The 20735-nt window shown below is 32.6% G+C and overlaps 1 protein-coding gene across 1 annotated transcript; it reads left to right on the plus strand.

Annotated features, from left to right (window-relative positions):
• Nucleotides 1-13981: 13981 nt before the first annotated feature.
• Nucleotides 13982-18966, plus strand: LOC133180754 (putative amine oxidase [copper-containing]). The gene is made up of 2 exons (XM_061315227.1): nt 13982-15903; nt 18646-18966. Exons 1-2 carry the CDS (start codon nt 14110-14112, stop codon nt 18943-18945), a joined length of 2094 nt encoding a protein of 697 aa, XP_061171211.1. The 5' UTR covers nt 13982-14109; the 3' UTR covers nt 18946-18966.
• Nucleotides 18967-20735: the final 1769 nt, after the last annotated feature.

A 20735-nucleotide genomic window follows, 5' to 3' on the forward strand; every position in this document is an offset into this window, starting at 1 on the left:
CAATCAAAGGTCATCTGAATATGTTGATAGGGGACAAATAAGTAAAACAGCCGCGGATTATAGCATCCTGTTCCGACACACGAGGCACCCTAAAGGGCCAGGCCATGTAGATCTCAGGGTTCTAGGTAAATGCAAAAGGAAAGCCGAGTCTACATCCCAGACAATTTCAAAGGTCACTTGGGTCTCCTGGTCCTACTCGTCCTGGAAATTCAAGGTAATAATTGTGTTTAGATTGTAAGCAATCAGGGCATATCAGGAGAAACTGTCCCAGTATGTTACGTAATCGTAATTAAGTATCCCAAAATGTGTATTCTGTACATGACTTGAATTATTTAAAAAAATATGATAGACAGATGTTCCTTACTTCATAAATGTTGAGAGCCAAGTCAAATTTCATTAAGTATTAAAAAATTGAAAGTTTTTTTTCGTAATTCTAGGGAAGATTATCATGATTTGCTTTAAAAATATACAAAAAAAAACGCACTTACATCTACCTATTGTCTTTACATGCACGTTCATGTACGTAAATCAGAAAAAATAGATCTATTTTATGATTTGTATTCGTATTTATTTGTCTAAATTTCATTACGAGAACACTTTTTTTTCGTCCATACGTTGCAATCGACGCCTTCGCGCCACGAACAGAACGAATTACAGATACAGTATAAATATTAAAATAATTTCGTTACATGTAGGACTTGAAGACCCCGAGGGAGAGGGGGGGGGGGGGGGCTTATAAAATATATGTTGCTATATTAAATTCAGTTGAATATGTGGATTAAACTAGCATACCCATATGATTCCTAAATTGATTTTTAATTGCATGAACTGTATGAATCGTTAATAAAACCACAGAAACAGAAATTTAATGAAAGGTGATGTAGATATGTAAAGAGTCAACACTCTTTCAAGAGACCTCACTAGGCTTAATATTTTACAACATGGGTTTTGTTTACATTTGAAATAAACTTGATATAATATTTTTAAAAAATAATTCAGATAGCTGTTATTTCAGTTATCTTATTAATAAATTTTATCTTAACCGTCATTTAATTCATCATTATTATATTTGTTTTAGATACCATTTAATTCAGCTACTATTTAGAATTATGTATTCATATACCGCTAATAAAACAGTGATAATAATCCTTGCTCTGACGTTTTAATTACTGTTACCTTTTTTTTTTTTTTTTTTTTTTTTTTTTTTTTTTTTTTTTTTTTTTTTTGCTTTTGCTTATGTTATGTATGTATTACAACGTATACATGCATTAATGTTCAAAAAAAAAAAAAAAAAAAAAAAAATCGGAGCACCTAACCAAAACTGTACTGGAAAATATTTCATTTCAATCTCTGTCGTCAATTAGGCTGTAGTTTTTTATTTATTTTTATCTAAAATTATAATACAATTCAATAAATAATCGAATTTCGGGGAAAAAAAACCTTAAGAAATCTGTATATTTAAATTTCCTGGTACACGTAAATGTACATAATTTTTGTGTTCTTATCATCAACCCATAGTCAATTATTGAAACTCATGTATACAACACTCCTGGATGTAAACAATAATTTTTATGTAAATAACTGTCCCTGAACTTTTTAACAACTCGTGTTTACATTTATGTAAATAAAAAAAACAAACAAACAAACAAACACAAAAGATTACAAGGCAGAATTTCATCTTGCCGAATCAATTCTTGCTTGGTGATAATTCTAGGTATTGTCACTAACAGGGTTTGTTCCCGTTTTTCACACAATTGAATTTCAAGTATTATATAAATGTTTGCAAAACGGGAATATGCCAAGGTAAGATAAATAATTATTTAATTACTATAGTCTATATCATAGTTGTTATTTGGAAAAAAGAGAAAAGACGGAAGGAATAGGAAGAAAATAATGTGAAGTTTGCATTTGATATTCTGATTTTATTCTGCAATTTCAAAATAAGAAAAAAACTATTTTAAAAGATAAAAATTAGCATAAACACAAATGAAATCTATACTTATATTCATATTATACTAACTGGTCAAGTTAATTATTTTTCATGAATTAAGATTAAATTCATTTACTCATTTATTTTATCTTGTTGATATAAGAAAAATAGGGTGAGCTGTGATAAAGATATTTTCTGTATTATCAACTTCATTTTCACTTGGGTTGGACAATTAAAGTTAAAATTTCAAAATTTATTCTTTTAAATATATAATATACAGGCAAAATACAGGCAATACCAGGTAAATCATAAATACATTATTGAAAACCCTCAAAATATTCACTTTAGATGGTTAAGATAGAAATATTATCTAAATGGGCAGACTAAGGTCTAAACACTAGCTGCATGAACAGAACACTTTTCATCTTCGGTATACATTGCTAACAATTTGGAGCTCCAAACTATGGAATAAAAAGAATTTTAACATATATAAAAATATAATGAAAACAGATACTGGTTCGAAATCTCAATTTCAAATTGATGACATCTAAATGAATACATGACAAGTCACTGAAAGTTGCCTTAATAATCAATGAGAAATGGTTAAACATCACTAAAATGTGAATAGAAGACGGCCAGAGGTCACTGAAAGTGGTATGAGTGGAGACTGAGAGTGACTTATGATGCCTGAATGGTCTCTGATAGATGACTGAATAGTCAACGATAGTTGCCTGAATGGTCACTGAAATGTGACTAAAAGATGGATAAATGGCCACTGAAGGATGGTTGAATTGTCTCTGAAAGAGGGCTGAATTGTTATTTTTAGATATACACAACGTAGTTTGAACTTAATTGTCTTTTTCTCTGGAGTTGAAGAGTTCCAATACTTAAAAGAACGTAACTGTGTTCTACATTTTAGTGTCTATATATGCTTTGTATACTTCTTCTAAAACAAGTTTGGATAAACAAAACATCTAGAATATATGTTTAGAATTTTTTGCATTTTTTTTTTTTTTTTTTTTTTTTTTTTGTTTTTGTTTTTGTTTTGTTTTGTTTTATTTTTTTTTTTTTGAATTATACAAGAATTTTTTAAAAATTGATACCTTTTCAAAACCCCTCGTAATGCATGCTGATCTTTTTAACATGGAAGCCCAATGGTACAATAATTGTTTAATTAAGTATATCTTGAAAAAATATCAGGTAAGGTCGTTGCGTATGTCCTTAATGCTGACTGAATGGTCAGCCATAAGTACATGTCATTCAGTGACTGAAATGTTACTGAAAGACACCTTTCAGATTCAACTCAGTAGATCAGTTCTTTTTGTGATTCCTTCTGACAACACACTTGATCATTAGATTAAGGAATTTGGTCAATTTAGCTTACCTTTCAATCTAAAACTATTATACAAAAATATTAAGATTGATTGAGATCTAGAGTTAAAAGGGTCGTGATCAATCTTTTGATTAAGCTGTAGATCTGGATTAGCTTTATAGCTTGATTGAGGTAATTATATATTTATTTATTTAGCTATATGGCTTTGTATAACTATTCAAGACAGCTTGATATAGCTATTTTATATCCCTTTTTTCCTAAATGTGCGGCTTTTAAACATGTATTAAATTTCACACTTTGTTAACGTGGTAATTTTCAACTTTGAACTGTTCTGAAAACAGTGCATGGAAAAAATTGCTTTATCAAAATGTGTCGCCTTTATATCTGAAGGACATAGAGCATTTAATTAATATAGAATGGTAGACTTATTACCGAAACAATGGAAAACATACTTTGCGTTAGAGTTCAAAAGCAATAATGTTTAAAGTACCTTTGACTTTTTTAAATAGTCCATAGTGCAAATATGAGTAGTCACACACATGTATATAGTATTACAGTGTAATAAATCGGAGAAAATAAAATGATGGACGAGACCAGGATTCAAACCCTGAATCACTTTTCAGGTGTTCTACTAACTGAGCTAGGCGCTCGCTTCGTGATTGAAAGGCAAGGGTTCGATTCTCCTTCGCCGCGCCGCGTCAAACCTAAGACGTAAACTTAGGTAGTGACTGTTCTTTCGCCAAGCACACGGCACTAGAAGTGAAAGTCACGGGTCTTTCGGAAGAGACCTTAAAAACCCAGGTCCCTTGTCACGGTAGGCGTTGGCACGGTAAAGAACCCACACTGCTCTATGGCCCTCAGTGCCAAGAAAAGGTGTAAACTTGAAGCCTTTCACGGCATACGGTGGCGTCTGTATGAAAATAAAAAATTCTCAAATGGGACGTTCAACAAAAAAAAAAAATCAATCAATCAACCAACTGAGCTATCTTACAATCCAACTTGTCTTACTACCATATTAGCATAATTATGAAAAACTGCATTTAAATAGCTTAATCAAACTAGTTTGCATTAGGAATAGCTTATCAAAGGTATATAGCTTAATGAAGAGAATTTACCATATTAAACATGCTCTATTATGATGATTATTTTCACTGATCCTTTCAGTTTTACTGATGGTGCGACACATGTAGATTATAATCTTGTACCTTACTCTTTTAACATATATGGTTCAATTTAAAAATTAAGTTATCTTAGTTTTTTTTTTTTTTTTTTTTTGTTTGGTTTTTTTTTTTTTTTTGTACTCAGATCTCTGCCACATACTAATCAGCAATAGTGTTTTAATATCCAATTAAGAAGTGTTTCCTAGCATTGTGCCGTCTTGTGAGCCGGAATTTTTTTTCTGGTACGCTTTGGCTTTTCTTTTTTTTTGTTTACACTTCTCGTCACTCGTCGCCTTACTCAGTACATGTACAGTCATACTGTTGTTACAGTTTTTTACTCTGCCCACAATGTAAGTATTTCATACATTTATCTTTTTTAAGTTGCTTGTATTATGCTTATGAATTTTCGGAAATGAGTTTCTTTATTATTTTCTTCTACATGTACGTCTGTGAAATTTGACTTTTAATTTTTACCGGGAATTCAGAGTAGCTAAATTTGTCATATGTATTATCCATGTTTGCTGATATTTGTAAAGTGTTTCTGTTGATATAATGCTTATTTACATATTTATCTATGTAATATGTTCTATTTATTGTAAATATAGGTATTTTTTTTAGATTTTTCATAAATTTCTTAAATTTGAGCATTGTACATCACATTTATTATTATTTTGTCTATTGTAGCTTTTCACCGTACGTATTACTGTATGTATCACCACATTATTGAAGTGTGGAGTATCAATAAAGATAAAAAAACGGTTTAACTAGCTGTAATTTATGGAGGCAGCATAAGCATTACAGCCGTACCTATAGGGTTGGAATTTTAGTATGTTAGATGAAACTATGCGTCCAAAGGATTAAGAAGAGATCCCAATGCATCAGATTATTAGATAATAATTTTAAAAAATGATATTAACTCAAGAAAAACAGAGCTACACTTTTTGAAATCATGCCAGAAAGATGAAATGTACGTTCATTTATATTCTAGTTTAATGAAACTGTGATCTAACCAGGTCAGGAAATTGCGCTTCCTAGGACTCAAGAATCTTCTTTTAATGCTTATGAGCATCTAGCAGACAAACTGAGTGTAAGTAAAAACAAGCAGTTCTTAAAATTAAATGATTGTTTTATGGCTCCCAACTGCCAATTACCTGGAATCACTTCACTAGACACTAATTTACAATGTATTGTTTCGGCAGTGTGACACGAGGTTTTTTTTTATTATTATTATTTTTGATTATCATAAGAATCTGCATATATGTTGTAAAGATTAATTAATTAATGAAAAGATCAGCATATAACCATTTTTTTTATTTTCCTGATTATGTGACACAATATATTATTCAAAGAAAATCGCATTGCAATTTTTGTCCTTTTGAGGAAGTGCCAGTATTTAATAATTTCCGTTTTATTTTTTGGAGTCTAGGATTACATTTTGTTATAAAACAAGGGAATATCTTGTTTTTGTAACATTATTCAATGTAAGAACTGTATCCTTGTTGTATTTTCTTTCAGTTTTGATTTATTTCATTCTCACTATAACCTTAATTAAAATTCTGTCACAATATCATTAAGTGTAGGGATGTCAACTGCGTTTCTTAGATTTTGACTGACAAAGCAAGAAATAACATTGTCTTTGTTTTTTAGACTCATTCTTATAATTGCATTTAAAAGGAAATTGGATTTAATTCTGCAAGTGGTAATCCAATTTATTTTCATCGTTCCCTTTCTAAGGAGGAAATTCTACAAAATCATACGTAAGTTTTAAATATTTTCAATATTTCAAACAAATAAATTGAATTTGAATTACTAGACCTATACCGGATTCCTTAACTACACAAAAATCCTTACAGAGATACATAGGGCGCTCCAGTAAATTATCTACTTAACCTTTTTCTGTACTCCTCACCAACATATTAACATCAGTGAAACTTCAGGAGTACTGTATAACTCCATATTAACAGCAGTGAAACTTCAGGAGTACGCAGCTATGTTAAGGCTGTCCGAAGGCTTTATATGCATTAGATATATACTATGTTATTTTGAGCTATATTTTGTTTTCAATTTGTAATCTATGTATACATACACAGTTAAGTTGTAAAGAGAGTTGAATAAGGTATTATAAAAAAGCATTTCTGTGATGTCACATGACAGTGTTGATCACGTGGCGGACACTTATAAATCTTCTTAAATATTGCACAAAAATCGCATCGGCACAAGTGAAAAACAAAATTATTGTGAACGGCTTGTTACATAAATAAATTAAACGTATTGGGAATATATAAAGTGCTGGGGGCAAGTCTGAATTTTATTTCCTAAGAAAATATTTCACGAGAAATTCAACCTACCCATATACAAGGGGTCATTTTCCACTCTTCATCGCAATTTATACAAAATGGGATAAATTACAAACAATCCCCCAGCAAAATTCAGTTAGAGGACATATTTCTCTAGTAGATTCACACAGAATATCTTCAATTAATCCTTATTATTCACTTGTGCCAGTCTAATATATACACGATTTATAAATTCTCACTCTGTCTACAAACGCGTAAGGGGGAGCGTTTCACATTCTTTTTTGTAATTGTTTGAATACGTACATGTTAGACAAGAAAACGGAATAACGATATCATACTGCAAATATTCACCATCATAACAGCCTTAAAACAACAATCAAGACAATTGAATTAAACATCAACGTAAAGAAAAATCTACATGTGATGTGAAAGGAATGTAAAAGTTAGGACACTTTCCCCGTCATGTCTGCTCAAGTATGCAGTGACTTGACGTCATATGCCATTATGACGTCATATTTAGGTAGTTCAGGGAAGTTACTGCGGTTGGTACACTGTGACATTCGTCGGACAGCCTTATCCTAGCCGCTTATTGTATAACTACAAATTTGAGATGTTGATACTTAAGAATTCAAAGGAACTTTTAGAAAATTTGAAATCACAAAATTTTACCAAAATCAATAACATAAAAACTTACGACTTTTCAACATTTTATACAACCATTCTCCACGATAAATTAAAATCCAGGCTTTTTGACATCATCGATAGTTGCTTTTTTAATAAAAATTGAACTCATAGATATACTTATCATTTGCAAATCTACTCTGTTAAAAGAACATTCTTATTGTACACACAAGTACTCTGAAGTTGATACTAAAAGGATGCTTGAGTTTCTGATTGACAATATCTATGTAGTTTTTGGAGACCAGATCTTACTGTAAAACTACTACTCCCGATTTAGAGCATCTCAAAGAAAGTATTACACGAAGATAGTCTGATATGAGTGCTAAGGTTGAACTGGGCTTTACTTATGACTTTGTAGGGAAAACTAAAAAAGCGAAGGTAAGGAGATTATACTTGCTCTCTTAAATAGACGAGCTCTCTCTCTCTCTCTCTCTCTCTCTCTCTCTCTCTCTCTCTCTCTCTCTCTCTCTATATATATATATATATATATATATATATATATATATATATATATTGAGCTAGTGTATTGAAGGGACACAGTATACTTTGTGCCAATTTTGGTTAAAACTGGTCCCGTGGGACTGGAAAGGAATATGAAAATACTTAAAACAACTCTGACACTGACGTTAATAGCAAACAGACAATAGATAAATTTTTATCAGATATTCTCACTTGAACTTTTGGCTCAGGTGAGCTATAAAGGTATGAAATATGCCGGTACTACCTCAATCTAATTAAAATTAGATTTTTTGAATTCGCTACCGCTTCTCAAACATCTAACAACATCCCATTCGGGGTCACGTCAGAGCGACCTTTCGATTATGAATAAACATGAAAATTTTGGCCAATCATATTCAAGCTTCTGAATACGATTCTTAAATTACATGTAGTTCCACGACTACATTTTAACATTATTGATGCTTAGTAGTCTGTCTTATGTTGAATGAAAGTAATTTTGGTATAAATTGAATGAATAATCCGCCAATCTGACATTCTTACCTCAATAACGCAAACGAACATGCACAGATTATAAAAATAATCCCGCATGTCACATTCATACACAGCACATCCTTTGCAATGCATATTTTGTTTACTACGAAATTCCTTGGGCGTTTAGGTTTGACAGTGAAAAAAAACGCATCCCAACTACAACCAAGATTTCGCAGACGGCGATTTCATTGGGTAATCGAAAGGTCGCTCTGACATGACCCGAATGGGATGTTGTTAGATGTATGAGAAGCGGTAGTGGATTCGTAACATCTAATTTTAATTAGATTGGTACTACCTCATTTGTTCTTTTATCTTTATATAAAATGACCTTTTCACAAAATGAAGATCTATTGGTGTCTGCAAAAAGTCATATAATGTAAATGGTGAAAAACATACTTGTCCTTTAATATTATCTTTTTAGTTTTTATTTTTTATTCTATTTTTGATGTACTATTACAAAATCCAATGAATGCAGTCTGAAAATTTGCCTAAATAATTATGGTTAGAATGATTGATGATTTCTTAAATGTCCGACTTTAAATTTACCTTACTATGGAGTGATTGTATTCAGATCGTGAACTAACCTTTTCACGAGACAAAGTTCAAATCCTGAGCAATATATTTTTTTGTTCCACTTAATCTTTTTCGTTCACAAGAAAAAAATATAAAAATTAAGGAAATTATTAATGTTGATTTATATTTTCCTTCTAGATAGCGGAATGGATCTTTCGACGGTACGTTGATTTTTGTATATAAATGTATATGGTTATAATTTATGCCTATATTGCAAATTACATAAAGAACATGAACAATTCTTTATATATTTCAAATATTTAATTTAACGGAAAAGATAAAGAAAATCTAAAGAAGGTTAAAACACCAAAAACTTTATTTGCTGAAGACACTAAAAATTTGCTGTTACATGTAATTGATATGAAATATATGGAGATAACGAACAGTAATCAACCTCAGAAGTCCATTAAACAATACAAAATAGGAGCAGAGCAAACACGGACCCCCAAACATCAGAGGTTGGATCAGGTGCCATGGAGGAGTGAGCATCCCCTGCCGACAGGTCACATCCGCCCTGTTGTGCTCCTTGTCATGATCGGGAAATAACTAATAAGTAATATTACTGCATGTAAAATAAAGAATTGATTATCAAAATTAAAAATCATTTAAACTACGGAAAGTCTATAAAAGCTCTGCATTTTAATGTATCTACTTTTTTAAAAAAAATATGTAATGTATAAAATTCTTCTCCTTTGTGAACAAAATGATTTAAAAAAAAAACGTAAGTTACAGTCGACCTAATGACAGGCAATGTCATTGTATCCACCATTTTTTTTTTTTTCGAAATGTTGACCTTGAACGAGATTTTTGATACACTGAATCATCAACTTGCTGTCAGTAACCTGGCTCGGTTGAAAAAAAAAATTGTATGTAGATCATGCATTTGCGAATACGTATCGAATCAACTTGGTGATGTATACTCCACATGCAGGTTAAAATGCTATTATTCCACATGGATTAGGGAAGTTAATAATAAAAAAAAAAACTTATAAAAATCTCAGATCTTTTTTAACATCTCCCTTTTTCAGAAATAAAATGATCAACCTTTGAACAGAAAGAATCCACCTTATTTTTGGTAAAAAAAAATGTAGTTTTTAAAAGTTCGTTTGAAAATGAACTTGGTTGTCGAGGTTCCCCTTAACAATAAATGGTAAACAAGTTTATTGCCCCATCCATCGTACTCAGTGACAAGTTGTAAGCTTACAGAAGTATTAAACAAGTATTCATTAATGGAGTGATCGCCATTGTATATCAATAGTCAGCATCTTGAAATGTCTTGAAATACGTTTTGATTTAGTAATTATATTCAAAATATCCCTAGCAAAGTTAGGGCTCAGAAAGAATTAAAACAATAGATGGTTATTAAATTGTTGTAGTATGTAATGTTTTCCGCTTTATGAGCCAAGTAAAAAGTCAATCGATATATTCTATAATTGAAGATAGTGTCATTGTAGGTAGATATGATGTTATCTTATGGTAATGTTAAGTGTCAAGGACTTTTTTAAATTATCATTACTATATAATCATAATACATCTGAACTTTATTCGGTGAGATTTGAAACTTCGTTACAAAGATTTAAGATGCTGAACGTCAACCATGCTATAAAGACAGAACGTGATACGTGGCGCTATCTGAATTCGACGTAAATTGAATATTTCGTTGCTTTCCAAAACACCACAGAACGAATAAGCTTTACTCTAAAGAGAAGTGTGCTTCCGAATAAAATTCTAAGACTTGTAAAGAAAACATAAATTATCAAGTTTATTCACCATTTAACTGCATAAAAACACGAAGCTTTGTGTTCTCTGTCGTTCTATTATCACAATTAAAATCTCTCACTTTTATTAAATCTCGTTTAACGGCCTCAAACATCTGTACATTAGCCAATCGAAATGCATTTTACAAAACAGTTGCATTAGAATTTAAATTTAACGTATATATCTCGCTTTATATCTAAATTATGTTCTGCTATTTTACTTCAACTGTTGACGAATTAAAATAAAGAATGACAATTTTAGATATTCCTGTCAGTTCCGATTTTGCTCCTTGTCACATGGACCAGCGGTTTCAAAAACAAGAAATCAGGTAAGAATACTTTAGAATGACAGTTTTTTAAAGATAGATCACTGTTCGTTATCTTCACCTTTATTTTAGTCCTCCTTATTTTAAATTAAATTTAAAATAAGGCATGTCTAAGTTTTCTTTCAGAAACTCTGTAGTCCTTAACGAAAGTAGGGCATTTATTTCCATGAACCTTTTCTTTATTCTTTAAGGTAACCTATGTACCTTAGCAGTTCAAACAAAAGCAACATTTTGACATCATTAAAGCAAAATGCAAAAAAGTAAAAATACACTGTACTGCATTGCAGTAATATTGCATCAAAATAACGTCATCAAGTGTAAAAAAAATTCCAAAGGTATAATTATATTGTAAATTCTAAACCTGAATTTACAGACATGTTTTCTATTGAAATTCGTGCTATGATAAACGAGCTACATTAAGTTGTAAGCTTACAGTAAGCGTAACATTTTATCACATTTAAGAAATATAAAAAGCATTCATTTCAAATAATATTATCTGGACGCAATCTTCTCAGATATATTTTCCTCATCATATTCTTGAAAACAAAGAAATATTATTGACTGATATCAATATTCTTTGAGTCTGCATTTCTCCCCAGATGTAGGTGATAATAAATAAAACTTCCCTTGATATAAATATTATGAAATATCTTTGATTGATATCATTAGTCTGTGTTTTTGTGATTCATCTTCCTACAGAGGTCGGTGACAATCAATAAAACTTCACTCGGTAAAACAAGAGATTTCTAAATAAATCCTTTCTAATTTGAAAATATTTGTTGAAAACACAGAACGACTGATACAATTCCTAGTAAGCCGCATGAACAATTGGGAATCTCAACAAAACTGATCGGTTTTATTTTAGTTTGCTGTTTAGTGGTCTGTATCATGACATCATAACATAAATAAGGAGGGAGCTTTTTAGTATTTTTTCTGTATATTGTTTTTAAAACTTCATGTATTTAAATATGTTTTTTTCCTAGTGATAAAACTTAAACTTCTTTACTGGAAGCTGCATGAGAAACACAGTCATTTGTTAGTAAATGGTTACATTCAGCCAAATGCATTCAATGGAATAAACTCGATTGTAACGTTTATCATGAAATTATTGAAGAATACTGCATAGACTATATTGCAGGGCATTATATTGATACCTTTATATTTAACACCAACATCATATTGCCCCATATCATCCCAAATGTAAGTATGGACTACATGGGGCGGATAAAGGGATTCCAACATTATGTCATAAATACCTCAAAAGCTGCCCTAGAGGATACAGCTGTTTACAAGAATTTCACAATTAGCCAGGCTACTGCTGTAAGGGTAAAGCTCTGGTGAATTAATTATGTATTGTTAAGGTGAGTTTCTGGTGAATTAATTATGTATTGTTAGGGTGAGTTTCTGATCAATTAATTATGTATTGTTAGGGTGAGTTTCTGATGAATATACCATATATCAGCCCGGCTTATATTGTGAGACTAAGTTTCTGATGAATACATTATAAATCAGCCCGACTTGTGCTGTAGGGTAAGTTTGGACTGAATATATAATATGATATCCCGGCTACTGATGTAACGTTAAGTGCCCGAGAAATATTAGAGATTTCAGCCCGGTTATTGTTGTAAAGGAGAGATCTAGATGAATATGTTATATATTAGCCCAACTACTGGTGTAGAATTAAATTTCATCCTAATAATATACCTGTTCCTTCTATACAGCGCATTGGAATCTACATATTCACTTGAAAATGTATAGAGTTGTTAACTGCAACTGTTTTATCAGTTTCATGCAAACAGCGCGCTTAGAATAGAATTTTAATCGACCCTTGTATAATGTTTTTCCCGTTTCCTTTTGACAAGGTACACTGAATAAAATAAAGGTAACAATAATGAGAATGTCAGTGCCACTCGTGTGTATGTGTATATCAACACATACACATGATAGTTTGTTATTTATAATTAGAAGCACAATTAAAGAGCACATTTGCTCTTTGAAATTATAAAACAAATAATCTGAATGATAAAATGAGAAATAATCTGATGAGCTTGAATAAAGTTCTTGGATCAATCTCAAAGAGATTTAAACATTTAGGACGCTTTGGTAAAAGCTTGTATTTTATTTTCCTTTTCTTTTAAATCCTTCATTAGATGGAAAGTAATACTGAAAATGCAACAGAAAAAAGCAAATAAACCTCATTAATTGATATTTATTTAATCAATGACAATTACTTCGATAAACATAATTCTTATTGTCAGAAAAAATTGAGACAATTGTGACTCTTTGTTAAGATTGTGATATATCTGCGATTTAAACAGGCAAGTAATCATTTTAGAACATAATAAGACGTGATTAATCGATGTGCAGTATACATATGTGAATTTTGAATGCTAATTAGTGCATTTCAAGAAACCTGTTTGGTTTGCAGGATGATACATGATTGTAATTAGTTCCTTATTTAAAGTGCTTGTGCTATTAATATATTACAGATCCTTTTAAGTCAGTAAATTAATCAACACTGCAAAATTGTGGAATTAAGTTGCATGATTATTTATTATCATTTCAAATTGCATTTTCTAATATTATAAAGCCTTAAATAACTAAAAAGAAAAAAAAAACGTAAAAGAAAAACGAACAAGTTGAATGAATTTACTGCTACTTCAATCCTAAATAATGAATTGAGATAACTTACTTTTATATTTCTTGCAATAATTCAAAATTTCTACAAAAAAAAGAAAATAGACTGAGGAAAAAAACGGAAAGAAAACATAGATAATGTTGGGAATGAGGCGATTGTACCTAATGAACCCAATTGATTAATTATTATTTAATCAATGACAATTACTTCGATTTACATGAATAAATTTTATCTTATTTCTTATTATCTTCTTTATCTTATTTCCCTTTTTCTTTCAGTCCCCACTAAAGATGCAAAGAAACAAAATAGTTGTCCAAAATGTCGTGAGCTGCCATTTAAAGACTCCATTGATCTCTGTGAACCTGAAGACCCGCCATCTTTTCATGATCTGACAAGTCAAGAAATTAGAGCAATTTTTAATTTCATGTTTGCACAAAGAAGTTTAAATTTGACAATGCAGAGTGAGGCAACTTTGTCTTCAAACTACATTTACACAATGGAATTAATTCTTCCTGAAAAGAAGGACATTGAAAGTAATCCTCACAGACAATTGAAACGAAAAGCATTAGTCACTGTATTTCATGGTGGAAAAGTGAATCCTGTTGTTGCAGAGTACTGTGTGCAGCTAGCTCCACGACCAGGATTTTGTGGAATACCTAGATATATCCCATTTTCCTTCAGACCATCCACAAATCCAGAAACGTCAGCTGCTATTGAAGTTCTCATTGAAGAGACTAATAGGCTAGCAGGGGATATTTTGTTTGAGAGTTTTGAGGGTTCATTAGTGAATTGTGGAAACAGGTGTCTTGGGTTTGAAATAGGGGTTCCTTATGCTGCAATAACTTCGGGAGTTCGAGATGAAGGTTTTCGAGGTTTCTGGCTTCCTTTTCTTCAAAGACGACGCCCCAGTACCCTAAATCCTGTTGATTTTGTTGTTCTTGTCACGATGAACGGGACAGCTACACCACAGACTGCAGATGTCTGGTACAATGGCCAACTGTTTGATTCGCTTCAATCATTTAGAAAGGCTTGGCAAAGAGGAATGGTGAATAAACTTCATGTGAGTTTCCCCTCTGATCCACTTCCATCTCAAGTGTTTCCTCCACATCCACAAAGACCTCCAACTCAAGTTGAACCAGACGGGAAACGCTACTCAATCAAAGGCCAGTCAGTTCACTACATGAACTGGGACTTTCAGTTTGGAGTTTCTCCTACTCATGGTCCTCAACTTTTCCAAATAAAATTCAAAAACGAAATGATCGTTTATCAGTTAGGTCTTTCAGAGATGACAGTTTTCTATTCGTCTTCGGGACCTATTGGTAGATTTGCCAATTTCTTTGACAGTGTCGGTTTGATTGGAAACAGCATTCAGACATTAGTTCCAGGCGTTGATTGCCCAACTCACGCAACTTTTGCTGATTCAAGGTTTATGTCGGAAACTTCAGACATACCAGTTATAAAAAATAACTCTATATGCGTGTTCGAACACAATACTGGTATCCCGCTCAGACGACATTATGTAGCAGACGACTATCCATCTGGCTATTACGAAGGTGTACCTAATACCGTACTTGTTCTCCGAATGATAGCCACTCTTGTAAACTATGACTATATTTATGACTTTATGTTCTACCACAATGGTGCAATGGAAACAAAGGTAACGACATCAGGTATTGATTTGCTGTCCTACGTCCAAAACACCTGCAAATATGGCTTCCAGATAAACAAACAAGCCATTGGCTTGCTTCATCATCATATGTTTAATTTTAAGGTTGATCTTGACATCGGAGGCACAAAGAACAGCTACTCCACATACGATATACGTGAAGAAAGGGTTCAAAACCAATTCCTAAGGGGAAGGTATCCCGAAAAATGGTACCAAACTAAAATAGTTAAAGTAGATTATGCCACGGAGAGAGAAGCCGCTTTTAGATATAATTTTAGCCAACCCCGATATCATGTGTTCTACAATGAAGAAAATAGAGATAAATTTGGGAATCCTAAAGCCTATCGACTTTTATTAAGAGGAATGTCCAAGAATCTGTTTAGAGAAGGAGTAGGGAACGAGCCAGGAGCATCATGGTTGAGGTATCAACTGGCAGTCACAAAGAGAAAAGAAACTGAACAATATAGTAGCTCTAAATACGCTACCTTTGATGGAGAAGACAGGGTGGTAAATTTTGAAAGTTTTATAGGAGATGAACCCATTCTGCAAGAGGTAAAACATCAAATTGCATTCTCTTTAATTGGAAAACTAGCCTTATTTCCCTCCTTTTTTATGCATTAAACAAGAATTCCCCGAAGGAGTTTTGTTCAGAGAGAGGGGGATATTCTTTCTCGACTGCTATTACATGTAATTCCTCATTTTTCAAGAAAGAAAGATCAAAAAGTCATTTATCATGTAAGTACTGCGAATCGTGCCCTTAGTCCTCATGTAAACAAAGTAATCCCTAGTCAGTGAAGATCTGTCAAAACCGATGCTAATTAAGTTCTAAACAATTTAATGAAATAGTTCCATCAAAATTCACCGAATTTCAATAGGTTATTATATCTACCACAGAAATTACAAAATGCTGATTTTAAACGAGATTATTGTATGCCCTGTAAAATCAACATATTTTTGAATAGCCTGCCACAGTTTAAAAATTGACCAGAAAATTGACTCAGAAAATGCTCTTGTGTACGGAATCAGTTGGAAGACATAGATACCAAATTACGTAAAACATTTTGTATACGTTCCTGACCTGTGCCTATTTATGTGTTTCGGAGATGAGTGAAGTGAAGATATTCCCATCTTCTGTAACACTGTCAGAATTGTTAAGATTATATTCTTCTAGTTTTTCAATTTATTCTTTGTCCAGCATGAACAGATCCTAAGCTCATGGTGGTAGCATCTTGTCACGGTACACGCTTCCATTTGGAAATACTAACTTATTTCCTGCTATCTTTGTTTTTATATTTTCTTCTCCAGATTCGTTTTTTATCTCCTGCAGCTTTTTTTCTACTCTCATTTATTTGCATACGGGTCTGGGGAGTACGATGGCCTACAGCGGCCGCCACTTTCTGATTAAGAATATTGTCATTTTGTACAGCGTTTTTGTCAATTTTCGTTGACATATTACAACTAAACTGGTAATGCTATATGTACATGTACAGTTTTTACACTGACAATTTACACCAGCGAAAAACATTAAAATTCTTTCGTGTGATATGAAATTAAGATACATAAAACAGGTGGCTTGAAAGGGATAAGGAGCATTTTAATGATTTTCATCCTCAATTAGTCTGAGATATCGTAACCCAGTTAATCCTAGATTAGAAGTAAATCGTCATTCTGTCACCTTGTTGTATCATTAAAAAGATATTCTTGGGAGTAATTAAAAAGGCGAATAAAAGTAATACGTTTGTTGTAATGGATATACATGAATATAATGGATATATCTCGATCCTCAAAGTGTATGAGACAACTCGATTCTACCTATTATGTAGAGGTAGAAAAACAGGATTTAGTAGTTCTACATGTGAGCATCCAATCTTAAGTTTATGGAATGTATCAAAAGCAAAACTTTAGATACGGAAATATACCCGTTTTTAAGCAAGAATAAAATGACAACCTTAAATGTGGGGGTCTGTATTTGCACTCTAAATACATAAAATTAATAACTAAATGCTTGAAACACTTTTAAAGGCCAACGCAACCTCTCAAGACTTTCACCTAGTCGGCCAATTGTTTTTCAATGTGGCACGGGAATGAAAATATAGGTACATGTAACTAATGTGATCATTTCCTCGTGCGCATTGTTTAAAAAACAAAATTCATACATCAAAGACACGTCCGATTATGAACAAAATCAAATTTCTGATAGACCTGGAAAATTTCATCCTGGTTACCTATGATGTGACCAGCAGGTACACCAACATGGAATTTTATGAATTAATTACTACAATCTGTCGAGAAAACATATCTAGCAGACAATACTAATCTCTAATCACCCCGACCTTGCTGTTCTGCTAGAACCTTAAGCTTATCACCTTCAAGTTACCTGTTTTATGTATCTTCATTTCATATCACAAGAAAGAATTTTAATGATTTTCTCCAGTGTAAATTGTCAGTGTAAAAACTGTATATGGACATATAGCATTACCAGTTTAGTTGTAATTTGTCAACGAAAATTGACAAAAAAGGTGTACAAAATGACAATATTCAGAATCAAAAGTGGCTGCCGCTGTCGGCCATCGTAGGGAAGTGATGTAAAAAGACATGTTGGTAGATGGCTACATAAATACGGGAAGTTGACGTTTGAAATGTTGAAGTCATCACGACTGTCATATTGCTCAGTCTATAGTTGTCCATTACGTCCATTGACGTCTATTGTCAGTTAAACATCTAAATATGTAACAGATGTGACACACATTGTAGTGTCTTTCATTTCGAGTTCATTTGTATATAACGATGCAACGTGTTAATAAACATGTCTATTGTTTGTTGAGAAAACGTTGCCGATATATCTAAATGTCGAATTAAAGGTTACGGCATGTTGTCGATATATCTGAATATCGAATTGAAGCGTGTTTGCTGTTTAACGTCCCTAAAATTTCCCACTCATAATGACGCCAACTCTTCCCGGTAGAGGGCTGCAAATTTAGACCTTTTACGGCCTTTGAGCAAAGAGGGATCTTTTTCTTGAAAACAACTACAGCGACACGGGATCTTGATTTATAGGGTCTCATCCAAAAGACAGGTCTCCACGTCACACTATGGATTCGAACACGTGACGTACGGATCAACTCCTTACTCAGCAACTCTAGAGCAAACGCTCTAACCACTGAGCCACGCGGGTGACTTAAAGAAAGTAACCTTTTCAATGATCAATAACAAGGGATATGAAAATTTATGTAAACTACTTTTGCGAACTTTATTGTTTTGATAGCATATTTTACTTGATTTTTTTTCTTTTAGGACCTGGTTGCTTGGGTAACCCTAGGTATCCAACACATACCACATACAGATGAGGTACCTATTATGCAAACCGTCGGCGGTGACGTCAGCTTCTTCCTTCTGCCTTTCAACTATTTTCCTAAAGACCCAAGTTTTGGAATTCGTGACAGCGTTGGAATTTATTACAATGACCCCAAAGGTCCCCTGAACGTACTCTCAAACATGGAGGGAGTTGACTGTGTACCGACGCGTACTTACACAGTAGAGGATCTGGCAGCAGATCCTGAAGACTTCTTACCTCGACCTACATGTGAAAAGTGAATGGACAAACACTCTAAAAAATATGAGAAAAACAAAATTGATTTTTTTAAACTAAGAATCTTTAGAATCATTAAAGGACAAGGTAGGGTAACAGCTCAGTTTAATTTGCCCCTTGTTTGATGCAAATAATCAAAACAGAAATAAAATTGTGATAGTTTGCAGTTAAGAACTTTAAATGACGCTTTTTTTAAAACCAGCATTAATTTTGATTCCAAGGATACATAGAAGCCACAAGAGGGTGCCAAAGTGGGACACTTTACCGAATTTCCTCAATTCTGGCGGAATTTCGTTATGTCTAAGATACTTTTCACTTCGGGAAACAAATAGCAAAGGCTTGCCTATCTAAGATTTTTTATACACAGGATGCCTTTGATACTAGTGCATAAAATTGATAAATTTGGTAGATAAGCAAATTTGTGCTCTATGTTTTCTGAAACAAAATGTGCTTTGAAATTAATGAAAATTTGCATAAAATGAGAAAATTTGGGAATTGACATATTTTGTGACCTTCCTGTGACCTTTGTGTGTCCCATAACTTAGAACCAATTCTTATTTTGTACAATGATGACAACAGGTTTGTAATGATAAGCTTTTGCAAAGTTCATAGAGACATCCAAAAGCAAGGGTCAAATAACGGATTTAGCCTATCTTGCCCTTTCTTGTGTTTTGTGTTTGGTTTGAACATATTTATATCCTTGAGGCAAACAAAGTGTTGGGGTATGTGGAAATCACCTTATTCGAGCAATCTTCTCAAAGTCGTTACTTTTTAATTCGTAACTTTGTAAATTTGAAGCTAATGCTTGCCACACACAGGGATAGTACAACCTAAGGGTTTGTCCTGATCTCCAATTTAAATTGTTTGGGTAAGCTGGAGATTCATTTCAGAACAACGAGGGTATATTAAGGCAGTACCCAGATCATTTTTTCGGCGAATTTAGATCTTTTTCGTGAAATGTAACATTGATTAATCGGAAAACCAATAGATAAAACATTTCCTATTTCTAAGCATTGTAAAGACATCACCTAGTCTAAGGCTAAAAGAAGCCTCCCACTACGACGTCATCACGTGGCGTCTTTAAATAAAAAAAAATGCCATAACGAAAAAGTGAAAAGTTCAACACTACACCAGGGATAATTTATTTCTTTTCGTGAAAATAATTATGTAAAAACATCACAGGGCCATGCAAAATACTGCTAGAATCCTACTCTCTCGAAACAGAAAAAAAAATATTCCAAAGTTTTGCATGAAAATTTACCAAAATGGTCACATTTTGTACATACGATCAAGGAATTGTCATCAATTCATGTTAGCCACACGATTCTAGCAGCATTTTCCAAGTACTGTAAAACAAAAGCTTTCGATACAAACAAAAATTATGTTTTAAAATATTCGGCGTAGTGTTTAATTTTTACATCTTTGTTGTTAGAACGACAGGGAAAAGGCTGAACTGGATTTCAAAACACTGTCTGTGTCCATTATAAGAAAACATAAATAGCATAAAACAGCGTACCTGATTCTTAATCTTTAATTCTCTGTATATCACACATGTCATTCATGGTATATGCTTTAAAACTCCCAATTCATATATTTGTTTACATGAATTCTCGTCACGTTTAGTTCTCGCTCGGCAAATATTTGATCAATGGTTATGGCGTAATGGGTTTGGTATTTATTTAGTAATAAATACTAAGCTATTTATACAACCCCAAAACGACAAAATTTAGTTTATATATTGTTTTACAATGATTTCATTCGCTTCACGGACCTGAAATTAACAAGCTAATTCAGA

This window comes from Saccostrea echinata, unplaced genomic scaffold (genome assembly GCF_033153115.1).
Source record: "Saccostrea echinata isolate AGI-Se365-2 ecotype Australia unplaced genomic scaffold, CSIRO_AGI_Sech_v1 ptg000007l, whole genome shotgun sequence".
Lineage (NCBI taxonomy): Eukaryota > Metazoa > Mollusca > Bivalvia > Ostreida > Ostreidae > Saccostrea > Saccostrea echinata.